The 17,417-nt window shown below is 40.3% G+C and overlaps 2 protein-coding genes across 4 annotated transcripts in view; one reads left to right on the top strand and one right to left on the bottom strand.

The window, feature by feature from the left end:
- Positions 1-1,927, bottom strand: part of LOC109721791 — a 23,497-nt gene extending 21,570 nt beyond the window's left edge. Inside the window, exon 1 of the mRNA XM_020249579.1 lies at positions 1,896-1,927. The gene's annotated coding sequence lies outside the window, so the exon portion shown is untranslated. The remainder of the gene's footprint in view (positions 1-1,895) is intronic.
- On the top strand, positions 10,188-14,443 carry LOC109721747 (protein LONGIFOLIA 1-like). 3 transcript variants are annotated; one of them, XM_020249521.1, is made up of 4 exons: positions 10,188-10,559; positions 10,671-12,047; positions 12,158-12,368; positions 12,744-14,443. In XM_020249521.1, the coding sequence occupies exons 1-4, from the start codon at positions 10,203-10,205 to the stop codon at positions 13,325-13,327; spliced, it is 2,529 nt and encodes an 842-aa protein (XP_020105110.1). In that variant the 5' UTR covers positions 10,188-10,202; the 3' UTR covers positions 13,328-14,443. The 3 variants fall into 3 exon arrangements, with proteins under 3 accessions (XP_020105110.1, XP_020105109.1, XP_020105108.1); XM_020249520.1 differs by having other exon boundaries at positions 12,741-14,443; XM_020249519.1 differs by having other exon boundaries at positions 12,738-14,443.

Below are 17,417 nucleotides of genomic sequence, written 5' to 3'. Positions count from 1 at the left end.
ATATATAGATGCTAATTTTGTCATACCACATGAAAGAGAAAAGTATTTAATCGAGAGCAATATAGAAATTTCATTATAAAATTATGTCCAAAATTTTTTTCTATCATAGTTTGAATATTGTAGAGGCATTTTAATGATTGCCGTTATTCAGTATAAAATAACTATGACAGAGAAGCCGTTCTCATTTTTAGAAGGGTAAAAATGTATGGACACTCGCTGTGCTATTTGGGATGCTGATACAATTTGGTCCTCATACATTTGACTTAATAGTTTAGTTTTTAAAGTTTCATGATGAACATTATATGAATATTAAACATTGAAGTAGATTGAAAGCGAAGAAAAAGAGAAACGGTTACTTTTGGCTTAGCAGTGGTGTTATTAAAGAAAAAAAGAATATTTTCATTTCTAGAATTTGTCACCAATCCTCAAACTTATACATCATATTTTACTCTCGAACTGTGAAAAAGGAAAATAAAAAACAATTGATCTCATGAAATACCAATCTATTTCTTTACATGTAAAATCATTCGTTTATATTAGTTTACTTTTTCTGACAAGAAATATTAGAACTTAAATATTCTCTGCGAATATACAATTCAATATTTATATATATATATAGAGAGAGAGAGAGAGAGTTGAACTAGAATGCTATCGCTAGCAAACCGGTATTTTTGCCACCAATTTGTTTTCGATGATGGAGCCTCCAAATTGATAATCGGCATCGTTGAATATGATCTATACTACTTGAAGTGTTTAGAAATCAAATTTCAAATCTTTTCGACATCATTTGCCTAATGATCAAAGGTTTCAAAATTTATAATTTTAAAGGTCAATATAAGGCGTTTTCTCGTTTAACGGCGAAAAGATATCCAAATTAATTGAATTTTTGTTAGAAAATTTTTAAACTATTTAAAACAAGATCTATTCTCTTGATTTTGATTATAAGACTCCTATTATCATTTTTTTTAAGAATATTTATTTTCAGCCGTTCATTTTTGTGTCCACTTGATGGATAAGAAAATAATATCGAAAATGTATGAAATTTGATTTTTAAATATTTCAAATGGTATAGATTATGTTCAACGGTGCCGATCATCAATTTTGAGGCTCCATCATCGAAAACAAATGGATGGCAAAAGTGATGATTTGCTATCGATAGTATTATAGCTCAACTATATATATATATATATATATATATATATATATATATATATATATTGTCAAGAAAATAAAATATTTAAGCAAGAAATTTAGGTATCGGGTCACAATACCGAACAGAGCGCGAAAAGAGAAAGAAGAAAAAAACACTGTGCCCAACATATCTGAAGACCATGGAGGGAAGAACATGGAGGACCAATTAACAATTGTGAATTTCTATGTAGAGTAAGAGGGGACCAAAAGATATTACATGAATTTGGCTTATAAGTAGCTAACTAGAACCCTCTGTTCCCGATAACAAAGAATATTCACCGGATTGACATACGCGATGTATATATGTACGTATGTACGGATATGATTTATCATTATGTTTGGCCTCCGATTCCGGAAAAACTTCTCTATTACGAGATATAGTAGATCTTTTCACGTAGTTAAATCACTCCTCTATCCGATAACTTATTTATTAACATGAAGGAATCCCTTTGATAATTTAAATGTGAGCATAACTGTACACTAAGTTAGGTAAGCTGACATCACCCTGATAATTACCAACACATGATGCTGCGCAGATTAATAAAGGAACTTTGTTCTCTTCTTTATTCCTTTCCCTGACTGCCTCCCAATAGGAACTTTGTTCTCTTCTTTATAACTCTCTTATCCACAGCCATCTCAAATCCAAGAAAACCCCATGTGGTGTGGGCGCCCTTCTCATGGTATAATTCAAAGCCTTGACCCACCTCTCTCTCTCTCTCTCTCTCTCTCTCTCTCTCTCTCTACAATTGCCTGCAACTAGTGTGACGCCCCAACTTCCCAGGAGGTCACCCATCCTAGGACTACTTCCGTCCTAGCACGCTTAACTCTCTTAACCTCTTGGGTCTTGCCACCACCCAAAATGCTTAAGCCGGGTTAAGAGTTTAGCCCTATTATATCTCATATATAGGACTATCTGGGGTCTCACAACTAGCGCGCTACAACAGTCGTGGACTGCACGGTCTGAGATCATTTGTACGAGTAAGGATAGTTCTACTCTCGCCCATGACTTCTTATAAGTTTAAAATTGTAACTTATCTAATACGACACGCTCAATTACAAAGCCACATCTATAGTTTTATAGCTAAAAATCCGTGTCACTACTTCTGGTTCTTATACCATATGAAATTATATTTGTATTTATATTTATAATCTATTAATTTTATTCTGTGCTCCAAAACAAACGTTTTTGTTCGTTATTGCCATCACTCTTATTTTTAAACTTTTTTTTATCAGAATGTTGAATTTAATTTATTTAATTGAAAGTATGAAATGAGATAGATTATTGTCAAGCTGAGCGTGTGTAGTATAAGATTACTGCCGAGCACCAAGTCCAAGCAATAGTTCTCTCTCTTCCAAATCTCCACATAATGCAAGGGAGCTAACTAATGGATCACTGTCACTGTATGGGATAGAGAAAGAGAGGGAGAGAGAAAACGAGGGGGGAGGGTCGAGGGTCGAGGGGTACATGCCCTGAGGGCCATACTCCAATCAGTCTCTCACAGGCATGTGCCATTGCTTATGGTACTCACAAAAGATTCCCTCTTATTAACTAACTTTGCTGTGCATCTTTTATACATATGGTCACATCTCACAAGGATTCTCGGGAGATGAGATGATGGGCTCCTTTACCAGGGCCAGGGGTGCCAACATTGAATGGGACTCTCTTTCTGGGACCAAGCTACTCTGACCACATCATCTTTGAGCAGTACTTAATTAATGTACTATAACAGTGTGCATTTTTACACTACACACTGTGAGCTGAAAATATGCTCTTGGATTCGGGGAACCATGGATTAAAGTTTGATCATTCATCAGTATTTTCTTTCACGGTTCCATTATTTTTTTCAAATGTTGTATCAATTTTTGGCTAATTCAGAACTTGATGGAAGTCCAGCACAAACATATATATATATATATATATATATATGTATAGGCTAAGAATAGGCCAGGTCAGGTGATTGCAGAGGCTTGAGTGGAGCTGCATCCAAATTGATAACATTTTAAGACTAAATCAAAGCACAATGTACATGAGGTGATTATTTATATTTGCAAAAAGCTTCACCAAATCCAAATTGCTGGGCTAAAATTGGGATGCCCAGATTATTTTTCTCAATCAGTCAAATATTTTTTTGCCGCATGATGATACTTTGCTTATGTTTTTTGTGCCAACCTCTGACTTAGGTGTAAATTAAAATTATTTCCTCCTTGGGAAGCACCCAATAGGCTAAAACTAACTCTAAGAAATAAAGAGTATCCTAAATATTAATATGTATTTAGGACCAGAGTTGATCTCCTCTTTTATAGGTTTCCTAGAGTAATCATTGAATTAGGGAGGTAATGGGGGGAATGTTTACCCTAGGTTTTATTGGACACCATAATTATCTACATGTTACATCCTGTATCACAGAACTAGGAAATAAGCCTAATCTAAGATTAAATACAGAGCCTACAACACTCTATAGGTAAATCATAACTTCCCTGCAATCAAGTTTTTCTTTAAAAAAAAAAAAAATCAAAATCAAAATCATAAAAGGTGTTTCCATTGCACATTAGGGGTAACAACATGCCACATGCTACCTTGCAAATTCCAATAGCAAAGGCATAAAGCAGTATAGTGCTCACATGTTAAAAAATTAAATGGGAGCAGTTCAACAAACCCTGAATCTAGCCCTAGAATACACCAGGGCTTTCTATTCCTGATATCAAAAGTTGCACAAAACAAATCTAGCTGGCCTTGTAGGAAAAGCTAGCTAATTGACATGAATAGCCCTCACACCACCCCATGTTCATGATGATTATTATTATAAATCCTATTCCCCAAAATCACCATAGCCTCTAAATGCCAAAATATCAAACACGTAATATAGTCAAGAGCTCCTTGGGCAAATGCATCAAGAGAAACAAATAATTAGAGGCACAGTTAGATGTGGGACAACAAAAAAATATCATATATTTTTTTGAATCCTTCTCTCAAGGTTGAAGCTCATCTCCAATGTTGTGTTGGTCTGCTACTACACAAACCAATGTTTTAAAATTTAGAGCCGATTAAGAATAGAAAAAATTTGCTAGGTCACGGTTCAACTGGTTCACATAGTGGTTTGACTGGTCGAACTAGTTGTGATGTCAAAAATAATAATTATTAATTTTAGAGTATAAACTAAAAAGTAAAGAAGATAAATACATATATTTTATAAATTTTTTTAAAAAATTAAATTGAACTAGATTGCACCGTCCGACTACTGATCTATGGTAAGTGATAGTCCGAAGCGGTTCAAGTAAAATCGATCTATTTAACCGATTTATGAGTTAAACTATCAGTTCAAATGGATCAATATTAATTTTAAAACTTTTCTATCAGATTGGTTCGATTCGATTTCTAAAACGCTGATGTAAACAAGTGTACCATTCATGTGATCCTCAGCTCATGGAGAGAGAATGGTGCATAAAGTTGTGCTGATTTTTTTTTAAAATTATATATAGTACTCCTTCTGTTGTTTATTCATCTGAATCCATGTTTCAATCTCATGCTACAAAAGCCTACAGAGGAATGTGAGGAGGAGGGGTCTTAGTGAAAGGAGTGGGGGTTGTGAACTGTTAAGGAGAGGGCCAAGGAATGTGGGCACAGAGGGGATAGGAGTGGGTGAGAGAACATGGGATCTAACCGTTGGGAAATGCGCAGAGCGTGTCATCTACATTCACATCACCAACACATGGGGAGTAGTGAAAGGCACCTGCCTCGCTCAAATTACATTGATGGGGCTCTGATAAATTAATTTCACCATCTAAAGCGATCAGATGGCCAGGATTTTTCCCTGTGTTTAAAGGAGCCTGAGCACCCAGTATAAAAATAGGAATAATCAGTCAAAAAGTACTGATCAATGAAGCCAAAACTATACGGAAATTAAAGATACCACTAATTAAGTGCCCTTGTACGTAATATATATATATATATATATGTTTCTTTGCACTCGGTTAAATGTTCTGTTAAATTTAGCTAGAGATAGGTCATTTAACTAACCTTTTTATAGATACTATTAAAGGTAAAATTAGATATATATATATATATATATATATATATATATATATATATATATATATATATATATATATAGGAATATAGGTGTGGGATAGTGGAGTGGTCAGTGAAGCTAATAAGGTTGGGGACTGCGTGTGTGCATGTGGCCTTTGATCAGTGAAGAATATGAAAAGGCGTGTGTGTTTGTGGAGGGAAAAAGGCATTTATGCTTTTCAAAGCCATTCATGTGCGTGAGAGATTAAAAAGAAAAAAAAGGAAAAAGAAAAAAAAAAAAGAGAATGACAAGACACATGATGGTGGAGAGAGAGAGAGAGAGAAGCGAATAGATGGAAAGGTATGATCGGAGGTTGAATAAGAGGGAGATCACACACGTGGAGTGCAAAAGGGTGGTGGGTTCAAATTGCGTCTCAAATTTTTGTTCTCTTTTGTGGCTTTAGATGATGATGATGATGATGATGAAGGGGTTGTTATTAAGACAAGGAGATGAAAGGTTGTTCCCAGGACAAAATTACACCGAGAGATGCAAGGAGACGAGAGGAGCACCATCACCAGCCTCCATCTTATCCTATCAAATTATAAAACAAACAGGATGATGGTGATCTCATCTCACCACGTGAGGGGTATATATCCCACATAAAAAAATAAAACTTTTCCTTATTCTCTTCAGCGTAGATTTGTGGATCAAATAACAAGTGTACATGATATATATATATATATACACGTCCATCAACATCTGCTGATCACAGCAGTTATATATGGTCAAAATTAAGAATCATCATAATTAGGTCGTGAGAGGCGAAAAGATATATTAATATTTGAGAACCTGCTGAAATTAAAAAAAAAAACCAAGAGTTAAAAAAAATCAATTTAATAAAGAAAACTTTAAACATAATTTTAACATAATTGACATAGTTTAAAATGCAAGAAGGCGTGTTTCTTTCACCGAAAGTGAAGACGGATAAAGTGGTTTCGACTAAACATTTTCAACTTTAATTTTCTGTTCCTTGTAACTTCACATTCAAATAAAAACTCAGATTCTCCAAAATATTAATTATAATTAACTCTGATCCACCCTACGTTAAAATTAATTATGAAAAAGATATATATTACGATATTTACTTCATGCCAAACAAAATAATAAAAAATATAAAAACATCATCTGAACTCTAGCTCCTGCAAAATAATCTTTTAATCTGAATTTTATCTTCGACAAAATAAACCATAGGGGGTCTCCCCAGCGGAAAAAGTAATTTTGTGGTAAAAATACTGGCCACGCCTACCTATATATGTGCATACGTATACGTCCAAATTTAGAGAACAACAATAGCTGAAATGAAAGGTGCAGCACTATTTTCCCAGCGTCAGCTTGCGACTGTGAACTAATTATTAGTTCTGAGCAATCCACAGTAAAGAGAAGGGGTAATAAAAGGCAGAGAAAACCTGAACCGAAGAAAATGCAGAGCGATCTATAGAGAGAGAGGGAGCCTCGATCGACTCTGCGCATAATGATAGAGCTGCAGCTACGTATCTCTCCGGGCACAGTAGCATACAGCATTACGTTTGCAGTGGGCCTCAGATCCTTAAATTGCCCCAGCAGCAAAATCCTTCCGAATAGCATATGTTGCTCCTTAATTATGAATTTCTAATTTAATAATTTGATAAAAAAAAAATTTCAAACCATAAAATATAAGAGATTTGCAATTCCAAACAATATATATAGACCAACAAATTTTGAAAAAAAAAAATTATAAAGCTAAAAGGGAATAATACAAAATAGTTAACTTGAAAATTGCGAGTACAGAAGAAATTTATGCTTTAGAAATATTTGTATGTCGGGATAACTTATGCTGTGATAATATATTTGGTTTAAAAAAAATTTTACGCGATTGAAAATTGCAATTTTGACTCTCTGCATAAAATATTTCAGTATTTATAATTTAATCGAGTAATATATTTTACATCATGCAAAGATAATATATTTTTTTAAAAAATATATTAAAATATAAATTTAATATATTATTTGAAATATTTAATTACATTTTTCATCGATCAAAGATTCAAATGTTATAATTTTTTAAAATAAATAAACAAAATGTATAAGGCATTGGCTTGAAAGGGCACGAAACCTAACCAAAGTAAACATTATTATCATTTCCGCTTACTTTTCCCCCATTGGTCGCGGAGAAATGTGGTGGCATCGTGTAAGTAGATGCAAGTAGATACGGAGGTGATGCAATAAATAGTTGAACCACTTACAACAGTAGAAGATGGATCCCATTTTATATATATAAATATATATTATATATATTAATGGGAGGGAAAAATTATGGAATATGGTACTGATATTATATTATCACATGATATTAATCAATTAAATTGTGCTTTTATAGTTCATCTATTTTTTCATTTAAGAAAAATTTTGAAAAAACGGATAGTCAAATTCCACCATTCATCATCACTCATTTCATCATGGCTGCATGAAGAGGGGAAGGGTTTCTCAAAAGGGTGGCCATTAGAGGAGCTTTCATAGTCGGATAGCTTCCTGGGAACCCTTATTTATTTATTTCAGTTTTTATGCAAATTTTTATCAAGAAACTCTTAATGCGTACACTATTCAATACTAAAAATGTCGGAGACATTAATGACTGAGCTAGATTAGTTGTCGGGTCTCCATGATGTAACAATATCGAATAAGTTAGCTTTTCTTTGGGTGAATTTATTCCTCTCCACGGAGGTTACCACATCAACCAAGAAAAAAAATCAGGATATTTAATTAAAAAAATTAGATGTGAAATATATATATATATATATATACACATAATAATAGAGTATTTTATTATGTATATATTTTCATTTTGTGTTAATAAGAATAATAATAATAAAAATTTAAGCTACCACTTTGTGGTCGATCGTGGCCGTAAGCAAAAATTTCTTCCCCCACTGACCGTCTCTAGAGCAAGTGGGAAAGAGCTTGGTGGTTGATACCCGAGACGCAAGTTCGAATTCTAGTTGATTCACATTTTCAGTTAAGTTTATTTATAAATGAAATAAACGAAGCGGGTAGCATGCTACCTATCTCTCTCAGGAAAAATAAAAAAATAAAAAAAGTGAGAAGCCGGTGGTCACTCACCCTGCATCCAATCTGTTCCTACCCTCCCTCATTGGTGGGTCAAACATTGAAAGAACCTCCCTAGGATTTCCATAAATGAAAAGAATACTAAAATAGTGGTTCAATCCTTAAGACCAAGAGATTGTTAGTGGCGACGTTTCTCTTGTATAATTGCTTGAAAGTTGCAGTTTGGTTTGTTTTGTGAATCTTCACCTAATTAGAAACCAATAAAGGTTCAGTATCAAAGTGGGAGATTTATATACATATATATTTGGTTCAACTACTCACTTAAAAGAATATATATTAATGGTCCCAAAGAATATTTGTGATTCTTTAATAAAATAGGTGATTTAAGATCTTCTGCCGAGTTGTTATGATTGTTATTCTAACTACAATAATGTATGACGATAGATAATTAAGTTGCCATTCATGCGTGTTTAAATCTGAATTCCAATAAAGTTTATAGTTGAGTTTGATTAAATAAAGTACAAAATCAAATCTAGGGCATTAAAGCCGTCTTAAATATTTATTTGCTGGTTGGACACAATAAAGGCTAGGGAAGAAAATTTCATGATAATTTAGCCAAGCTAGGAGTTGATACTTTCACAAGAACGTACTTGAGCTTAAATAATTTCACCAGATCGAGCCTATAAATGTGTACATCATTGGCAGTGCAATGTATATATTTGACCATACGTACCTAGCAAGACGGCAAGACTAGCAGCCTACAGCAAGGTCCAAAATGTTTTAATACACCTTTTAAGTAGCAACAAACTTATCTGCTTACATAATGTGCTTACTTTAATTTTTAATATCTTTCGATACCAAAAGAATCCAATTATAGCGATTTGAATAATTTGATCATCCGTACTCTTCTGGCACACATTTGAAACAGCAGTTCGGAGTACATAACAGCTAATAATCTCTTATTGCCGTAGGAACGGACGATTAACCTTCTCTGTCTTTAACTAGTGATGTAATGAATCAAACTATATATACACAAAGTTCGTTGATGTTGATCACGTTGGCTGGTTTAATTGCGTTTCTGTATTTCGTTTAAGGGATATGTTTTAGAACTCTATATTTATTTATGTAAACTTGTGAGAGATGGGCATCAACCACAGACAAGCTGCAGCGGTGTGGTGACGACACGTACCTTTATTGTAAGTGTGAGTCTCGGGCGGGTCAAGATGCGGATCAATGTTCCCCCTTGGGTCTGCGAATTAAATTTTAGCAGTTCGATGGCCAATTAAGCATCAGATTTTACTGGACCGGCCGGGAGTAAGCCGTAGGAGTCAGTGTCTCAGCGGTAACTTTTTATAGTTTAGCGGCATGGAGAGAGAAACGAGACAAAAACAAAAAAAGGCAAAAAAAAAAGGGCGCGCGGTAAGTGGTAAAGAACTCTCTCTCATATATACATGCACAATAGCCGTTAAAATCGCAAGCAGAGCCCCTTTTCGTCTTTTTCCCCGGTCAAACTCAGCCGCAGCTCGAATGGTGTGTGGGTCATCTGACGCCCCCAACCGGCCAACCCCCACCCCTCGAGAAACTACTACATGAACCCGGTGCACGACGCCATCCATGCGCGACCCCTTTTTTTTTTAATAATAATATCTCCATTACGGATTTTTCTTTTCATTTTTTTTTATTGGTTAAAAGGTTTTATTCCATTTCAGCAGCTGCATAGTAGGAACTATGGTACTCAATCGGAAAAAAGATGTGCTGCGAGCGTGGTGCGCAGATGACGTGGTGCACCAGGTGAAGGCAATAGCTTCCTCCCTCACGAAGTGACGATACCCCGCCAGGCGCGAGCATGCGCTCAATCGACGCCGAGACCCGATTACCTGAATCCGATAAGATCGGGACATGTTCGTCACGAAGGAAGTATGGTGGGGGTCTTTTCGTCATTTCAACCCAGGCCGAGGCTTTAAAAGCCCTTTAAAGCGGGAGCTGCATCGAAGGAAAAGCGCAGCACAAAGACAGAGAGAGGGAGGGAGAAAGGAGGGAGAAGAGCATACCGAGAGAAGACGAAGAAGCAGAAGAAGAGCTTGGGCGGAGAGGATGACACCGGGGGTGGAGATGGGAATCGGCGACGAGGAGAAGCTGGAGAAGCAGATCGAGAAACAGATGGGTTGCATGGCTGGGTTCCTCCATATCTTCGATCGCCACCAAGGTTTCTCCGCAAAGCGCGTCTACTCCACCCGCCTCCTCCCTCCTTCTCTGGTTTGTGTTCGGAATGTCTTACGACTGTTGTCATTTTTTGTTGGTTGTTTTTTTTGTTTTTGGTGGGGGGGAGTGTGTGTTTCTAATGGCTGGCGATTTGGTGGTGCGTAGGCCGCGGGATCGACTTCGCCATCGGGGAGATCGGAAGCTTCTTCTGCGGCTTCGTTCATGAAGGAGAGCAAGGGAGCGTCGCCTTCCCCGGACGCGTCCCCGTCGTCGCCCGAGCTCCGGCCTCCTATAGGGGAGGCCCCGCCGAGGCCGTCGCTCCCGCTTCCTCTCTCGCTGTTTGATCTCAAGGACGGGGCGAAAACCGCGTGGAAGATTCGCGAGGGCCCAAGGCTCTCGCTCGACAGCCGCGCCGTCGTCGACGCCAAGGGGAAGCTGCGCCCCCGCGAGATCCGCACGCCGCGCCCCGCCCCCTCCGACGCCTCCGATGCGACGGACGAGGGCGAGAGGCAACGCCGGTCGCCGAGCGTCGTCGCACGGCTCATGGGGCTCGAGGCGCTCCCGGGCGCTTGCGACGGCGAGGCGGGACCTCCCGAGCTCCGGCGATCGGCGTCCGAGTCTCGGGTTCCGCGGGATCCTTCCTACTACCGTTTTGTTGATGCTAGTAGCTTCCACCGGACGCCATTGGAGACGGCGTTCTCCGGCGAGGGCTTCTTGCGCCGGAGATCTCGCGATCCTTCGGAGATTAGGGCTTTCCGGAACTCGAAGCCGGATCCGGCTCCGAGAGCTCCGCACTCGCCTCTCCAGAGGAAGAGCTTCTTCGACGCCCAGGACGTCTTCCCGGAGCCGGTTCCGAAGCGAACCGGCTCCATCTCCTTGTACGGTGAGATCGAGCGCCGCCTCCGTATGCGAGGGATCGACGAGCCCTCGAAGGATCTCGAGACCCTGAAGCAGATCCTCGAGGCGCTCCAGCTCAAGGGCCTGCTCCACAACAAGCCGTCCGATCACCGGATCGACGGCTCCCGCATCGTCGTGTACGGACCCCACCCTTGCCGGATCCCAGGCGACTCTCCGATCGTCGTCATGAAGCCCGCGCCCAGGCCACCGCGGCGGCCCGAGGGCGAGCAGCTGCACGCCGCGGCGAGACCCGGCCCCGCGCGCCGTGGTGGCTGCGGCGCCGCGGCCACATCGCCTCGTCGGGATCGGGTGGAGATCGATCGGAGCTTAGGGAGGTGCAGTGACAGGAGCCAGAGCCCGAGATCTCCGTCTCCGAGCTCGCCGGTGAGGAGTCCGAGCTCGCCATTGAGACGCAGGTCCTTAATAAATGCGGAGTCGCAGAGGAACGCCCAGCCGCAGCGGAGGATCCCCGCCCCCCATTCTGCAAAATCCAGCCCCAGGAGGCTCGATCCTGATTCCACTCTCGTCCGATCTCCCGTACATCGGAAGCCCGTGCCGGATAGGGTCTGCTCGGCCGCGTACGACGATACCGCGGCTTCTATTTCTGACGGGAACTACAGCAGTCCCTCTCAGTTCGATTTCGAGGTACCATTCTTACTTTTACTCCTGTTTACGCTCGACATGTACAGTTGAGTTATACTTTTGTGGGTGGTCCTTAAACGGATTAAGACGATTTGCGGTGGTATGTTAAACAGAGCTCGAGCGCGGAGGAGTTCAAATCAGGGCGAAACTTATTAGAGCGGTGCGACAAGCTCTTGAACAGCATCGCCGCAATAACTTCGGGGGACAATGCTACCGCGGTGGATCAGCAACCGAGCCCGGTGTCCGTGCTCGATTCCTCCTTCCTCGGTGACGAGACCTCGCCCTCGCCCTCTTCCGTAGCCAAGCGCGCCATCCACTTCAAAGGTGCGAAAAACAGTTTAACCCAACCCCGCACCACCCCACTCGCCCTTGGCCCACATTTGCATTACTTGCGCTTTCACCACCCACGTGTGCCCGCAACTGTCGTCGCCCAAGTGGCGGCGCTTGTTTCCGTGAGCGCCAGCGCATTTTAGCGGGATTGTTACTTCCCTCGTATTGATTTGGGGTGGTTGAGACTTGAGATGCCCGTCCGTATATAGGGTGGTTGCTGTGCCCCTTTATTAATGAGAAATTATTGCGTTGCGTAGGGTAATTACGACGTGAAAGGAAGAAAATATGCCATTTTATTTTACATACCGATTCTTCGTTCCTTTCCTGTTATTAATTAATTAATTGGTGTTTACTTCCCGCCGTCAGCAGATCAACTAGCGGATTGGGAGGAGACCCGGTGGAGTCAGGAAATTTTGACCGTCGGATCTGATCCATGCGGGTTTCCCGAATCAGACGACCCAGATTTCATCTACGTGGCCGATATCCTCCGGTCGTCGGATCCGCATCGAGATCCATCGGACCTGTGCGCTCGGCGCGAGAAGCGGCACCAACCGACCGGCTCAACGTGTCTCCACCGCCGCCTCGTCTTCGACGCCGTCACCGAGATCCTCGACCGGAAGCGACACGTGTCCCCTTGGGACGCCTTTACGCGGTCCAGATCCCTCGCCTCTAACGGGTCCGTCGGGAAGCCGTTACTGCGCTCCGTGTGGGCCGAGTTCCTGCGGGTCCGCGCGCCGATCCCGTGCGACGACCTCCTCGACGTCACGTGCGGGGCCTTCGGCAGGGACGTGGCAGAAGATCTCGGGTGGGCCCATCCATCCGCTGAGCTGTCCGACGCGGTGCTCCAGATCGAACGGCAGATCTTTAAGGATCTTGTGGCAGACACCATAACCGTCCTAGCGGATCTCGCCGCTGATCCTCGTCCCTTTCCTCGCCGCAAGCTCGTCTTCTAAATTAATCCCCCACATAGCAAAGGAGAAGGGGGGGAAACGAAAATTTAAAAAAAAAAAGAAAAAGAAAAAAAAAAAAGAAGTTGTGGTACCCGGAAATTAATCCCATTAATTAAAGTTTATAATCTGTAACCGATTAGATTATATATTTTGGCGCGAACAGCGTGACGAATTTAACAGCAGCAGTGATGATGATAGTGAGGTGGGCCCGTTGGGAGTCCAAGTGCGACAGCTGGGGTCGAACTAATGCGGGCTGGCCAGAGCAGTTGGCGGGATCGACTGGGCTTTTGCATGGGCTCAACCGCCTCACATGCGGTATCCCGTTTTGGTGCGCATGGGAGGAGGTCGTGGCTAGGCCCCATTTGAAGAACGAAAGACGTGGGGTTGGTTTGCCATGCTCGTGGGGCGCAAATCCTATCCCGCTCCTTTGGAATTTAATGCGATGTGGGGGGCGAGTTAGCACTCGCCCCACGCAATGTAATAAGTGTGCCTAGTCGGGGTTGTTGGGTTCGCTTTCAATGTCTTTTGACCCAGACCGAGTGCGACGCTTTGTTGAGGACCCGTTACGATCGATGGCGGAACATTAGCAGGGCCCAGCATGAGGGAGATGGGCCAGGGGCGCCTTCTCGGCTTCTCAGGTTGTGTTTAGATGAGAGTAGAAATTGGAATGTTAGAATCAGGAGGTTGTAGGCGCATGTGATTTTGTTGGGGCATGTGATTTTGCTGTGCTGGTTTGGTGGTTTGAATTCCTGTTCCCCGCTCCATTTCGCCCTATACATGCTGCTTTTCTGGGGTCGTCTCTGAAGATCTTTCTAATATGAAGGTGGATACTGAAGTTGATTACGGACGAAGAAAAGAGAAGTAGAAAATGAAAGTTGCACCTTTGTATTTATACGGTGTATTGATTGTTAGGAATACATCAAGAAACTGCAGAGTTTTGCCCGCCTTTGTTGCTATGATCTTCTCCTCCTAATTAACTATAACATTTTCGTCTTTACATTTTTGCTAATTCATGCCTTCCAACCCTGTGCGCTTGCTGGTCTGTTGGAAATGCACAGAAACCCATTGCGGATTAAGAATATTCAGTGAGCTTTCATTTTTGCTGGGTTATTTTTCTAATTAAATTAAGTTTGGTAAACTGAACACTACATACGTCGATTTTATTTTATTTTTTTTATCAGCTGATGATATTACAGATATCATAACTATTTGCAATCAATAATTGATGAAATTATTAAAATTTTTTTTTCTTTTCGGTTTAATTTAAGAAAAAATAAGAAACTTAAAATAAAAGGAACATACTTCATTCTTGTGATTGGTCTGCATGTGCGATGCCAAACCCCACTAGTCACAGCACAGACGCGTGAGGGCCGAGCGACACGAAGCGCACAGGGGCTCAGAGGGATAAATCAACGCCGTTAGTTGTTAATCACGTGCTCCAGCGGGGATCATGTCGCGTCAACAACTGCCAAAAGACAACGTGCGCGGCGCCTGCTTCATTGTCACGTGTGATGCTGCTTGTTTAAGGCCCCTTGGTACAAAAGCTTGCGAGCAATATACTCCTGTATTTTCCTAGTAAAATTATTTAAAATATATGGTAATCAAGCAATATATATATATATATATATATATATATATATATAATGTGATATTATATACAAAAATAAATATAAATATTTTTATTATATTTTTTTTTATTTTAAGTAACGTAATCTCTTTGCAGTATCAAACAGAGTCTTAGAGAGTTGCAGCTGTTGTTACGGTTGTCTTGTGCAAACTAATTTGTGAAACCAACATGTAAGTTTAGAATAATGCGCTATTACACAGAAAGTTCGTTTATAGATATTATAATAGTATCAAGTCATTGATGTTATTAGGCTTTCAGCCTCTAGACGAAATGATGTGCGGTTAGAATAAGGGCTTGTTTGGTTCAAGGGTGGAATTGGAATGGATAATGGAATGAGAATGAATTGGAATGATAATTAGAATGACCCACTCCCCCAAGACGTTTGTTTTTTTTGTGGATTAGAAATTGGAATGAGTTATTCACATTTCATTGTTTGGTTCGTATAAATTAAAAAAATTATAGGATACTATAATACTAATTTTACACTCAAATATAAATTTATATTATTTAAAATTTATGAAAAATATAATACTATTCTCTAAGCCTTCGTTTGTTTCGGGGTTAAGAAAAAAGTAGCTATTACAGGGATAGGGTTAAGTTCATGGTTAAAGTGAGGTTAAAGTTTTTTTGTGTTTGGTTGGGGATTGGAGTTAGTTTAGAATAATAAAAAATAATGTTTGGTTGGAGTTGGTGTGATAAGAAGATAATGATTGGTTGGAATAGGTGGGATAAGAAGATAATGATTGATAAAGAATGATAATAATTGATTGGAGTAGGTGAGATAAGAAAGATAATGATTAATAAAGATAGTAAAATTACTAAAATAGCTTCACTGTAATCATTTAAAATAAATATTTTATTTATTGTTTTAAATATTCTATGCTTTGGGAGCCGTGCGGGGAGGGGGGGTGGGGTTTACTAACCCCACCCCTAAATGCTTGCGTTTGGGGATTAAATGGGGGTTAAGAGGTTATTCCACCCCTTAACCCCCAACCAAACGCAAGCTAATAAGTTTTTTTAAAAAAAATATCAAATTTATTTTTAAAAACTTTTATTGATGTGGGTTAGGAATAGGATTTTGAGAGATGATAGGTTTTTTTTTTTTTTTTTGATGAGAAAGGGGTGGAGAGAAGGAGGGTGAGATGGTCACATGGGCTTTGAGAATTTAATGGGCTTTCGGAATGAAATCTCAATCCGGGCAAGAAGACCAAAATCAAGTTGAAGGCTAATGGGCCATTCCCATTCCAGTCCGGAATAGGAATCCTAAACCGATTCATGCGAACCAAACAAAATTAACCGGATTTGATTAAACCGATTCCCATTCCATACCTAAAATGGATGAACCAAACAAGCCTAATAGTAATCCTAAAGGGATTAGTGGGTGGTCGGTGGAATAGTATGATTTAAGAGATGAAAATGATTAAAAAGGTAAATCTAACAGCGAAAAACTTGATAGCTGCAAGTGCTAGATGTTATTGTTAGCATTATTGTCGGACTCCATATATTATTCCAAATTAAAATAAATATCTTAAATTAATAATATTGTGTTAATGCAGAATATAAAATTTAATAAGTAATAAAAAATAATAATTAATTTATTGCAATATCGTTAATCGGGATGTCGCTGTCTCACAATGCTGGAACGAAATAGGGTGGAGATGGCGTTTTATAACCAGAGGATTTGCTACGGCTACCGCTGCTGGTAACTGTCAGCAGATCAGGCTGCTTAAAACCCTACTCCCTCAGCATTGTCCAAGTGACGCACTGGATACACTAAAGTGGCGATGGACCGTCAACCAAGAGTTTACTGTTAAATCCGTATATGATTTCATCGCTGATGCAGGCCAGATAGACCCTCTGAACGAGCACATGTGGGCGTTAAAAATCCCACTTAAACATAAAATCTTCATTTGGATTCTACTTCGCAAGAGATTACTTACAGCGGACAGATTGATTCGCCGGGGCTGCCTTGTTGATCAGTATTGCATCTTTTGTGTGTTGGTACCAGAAGCGTGCGATCACCTTTTCCGAGACTGTGCGTTTGTCAGATATCTTCTAGTTTGTGCGGGAGGTCCAGATGCAACTGAATCGGATTCAGGGGATGTCCGCTTTTTATGGACACAGACCTCTATCAACCCCAATGCCGTGATGAGATCGAAAAGTCTTACTCGTTTGGCGGCCATCTGGTGGGTCGTCTGGACGGAGCGCAATAATACTTTATTCCGTGAAGTGCTTCCCAATGCTTCCCGGGCTCTCGAACGTGTTGCTAATCTGACCAAAGACTGGACAGACACCCTTTAGACCGACAGTTACTCACATTTCGTCTCCCCTCGTATTTTGTTCTCCGTTGTCTACTTTGGCTCTTCGATAAGTTCTGTGTTGTTTAGTTTTCTTATTTTTCTTTTGTTTTTGTTTTAATTTTTTGCCGACTCGTTTCAGAGGCTCTAGCTGCTTCCATTTTGTACG

The sequence above is a fragment of the Ananas comosus genome, linkage group 15 (genome assembly GCF_001540865.1).
Source record: "Ananas comosus cultivar F153 linkage group 15, ASM154086v1, whole genome shotgun sequence".
Lineage (NCBI taxonomy): Eukaryota > Viridiplantae > Streptophyta > Magnoliopsida > Poales > Bromeliaceae > Ananas > Ananas comosus.
This window is presented reverse-complemented; position numbering and strand designations above follow the sequence as displayed.

Coding starts and splice junctions, on each gene's coding strand:
- LOC109721747 (XM_020249519.1), top strand. CDS start 10,203: ATGTTCGTCACGAAGGAAGTATGGTGGGGGTCTTTTCGTCATTTCAAC. Junction 10,560..10,670: donor GCCTCCTCCCTCCTTCTCTG/GTTTGTGTTCGG, acceptor GGTGGTGCGTAG/GCCGCGGGATCGACTTCGCC. Junction 12,369..12,737: donor GCGCGCCATCCACTTCAAAG/GTGCGAAAAACA, acceptor ACTTCCCGCCGT/CAGCAGATCAACTAGCGGAT.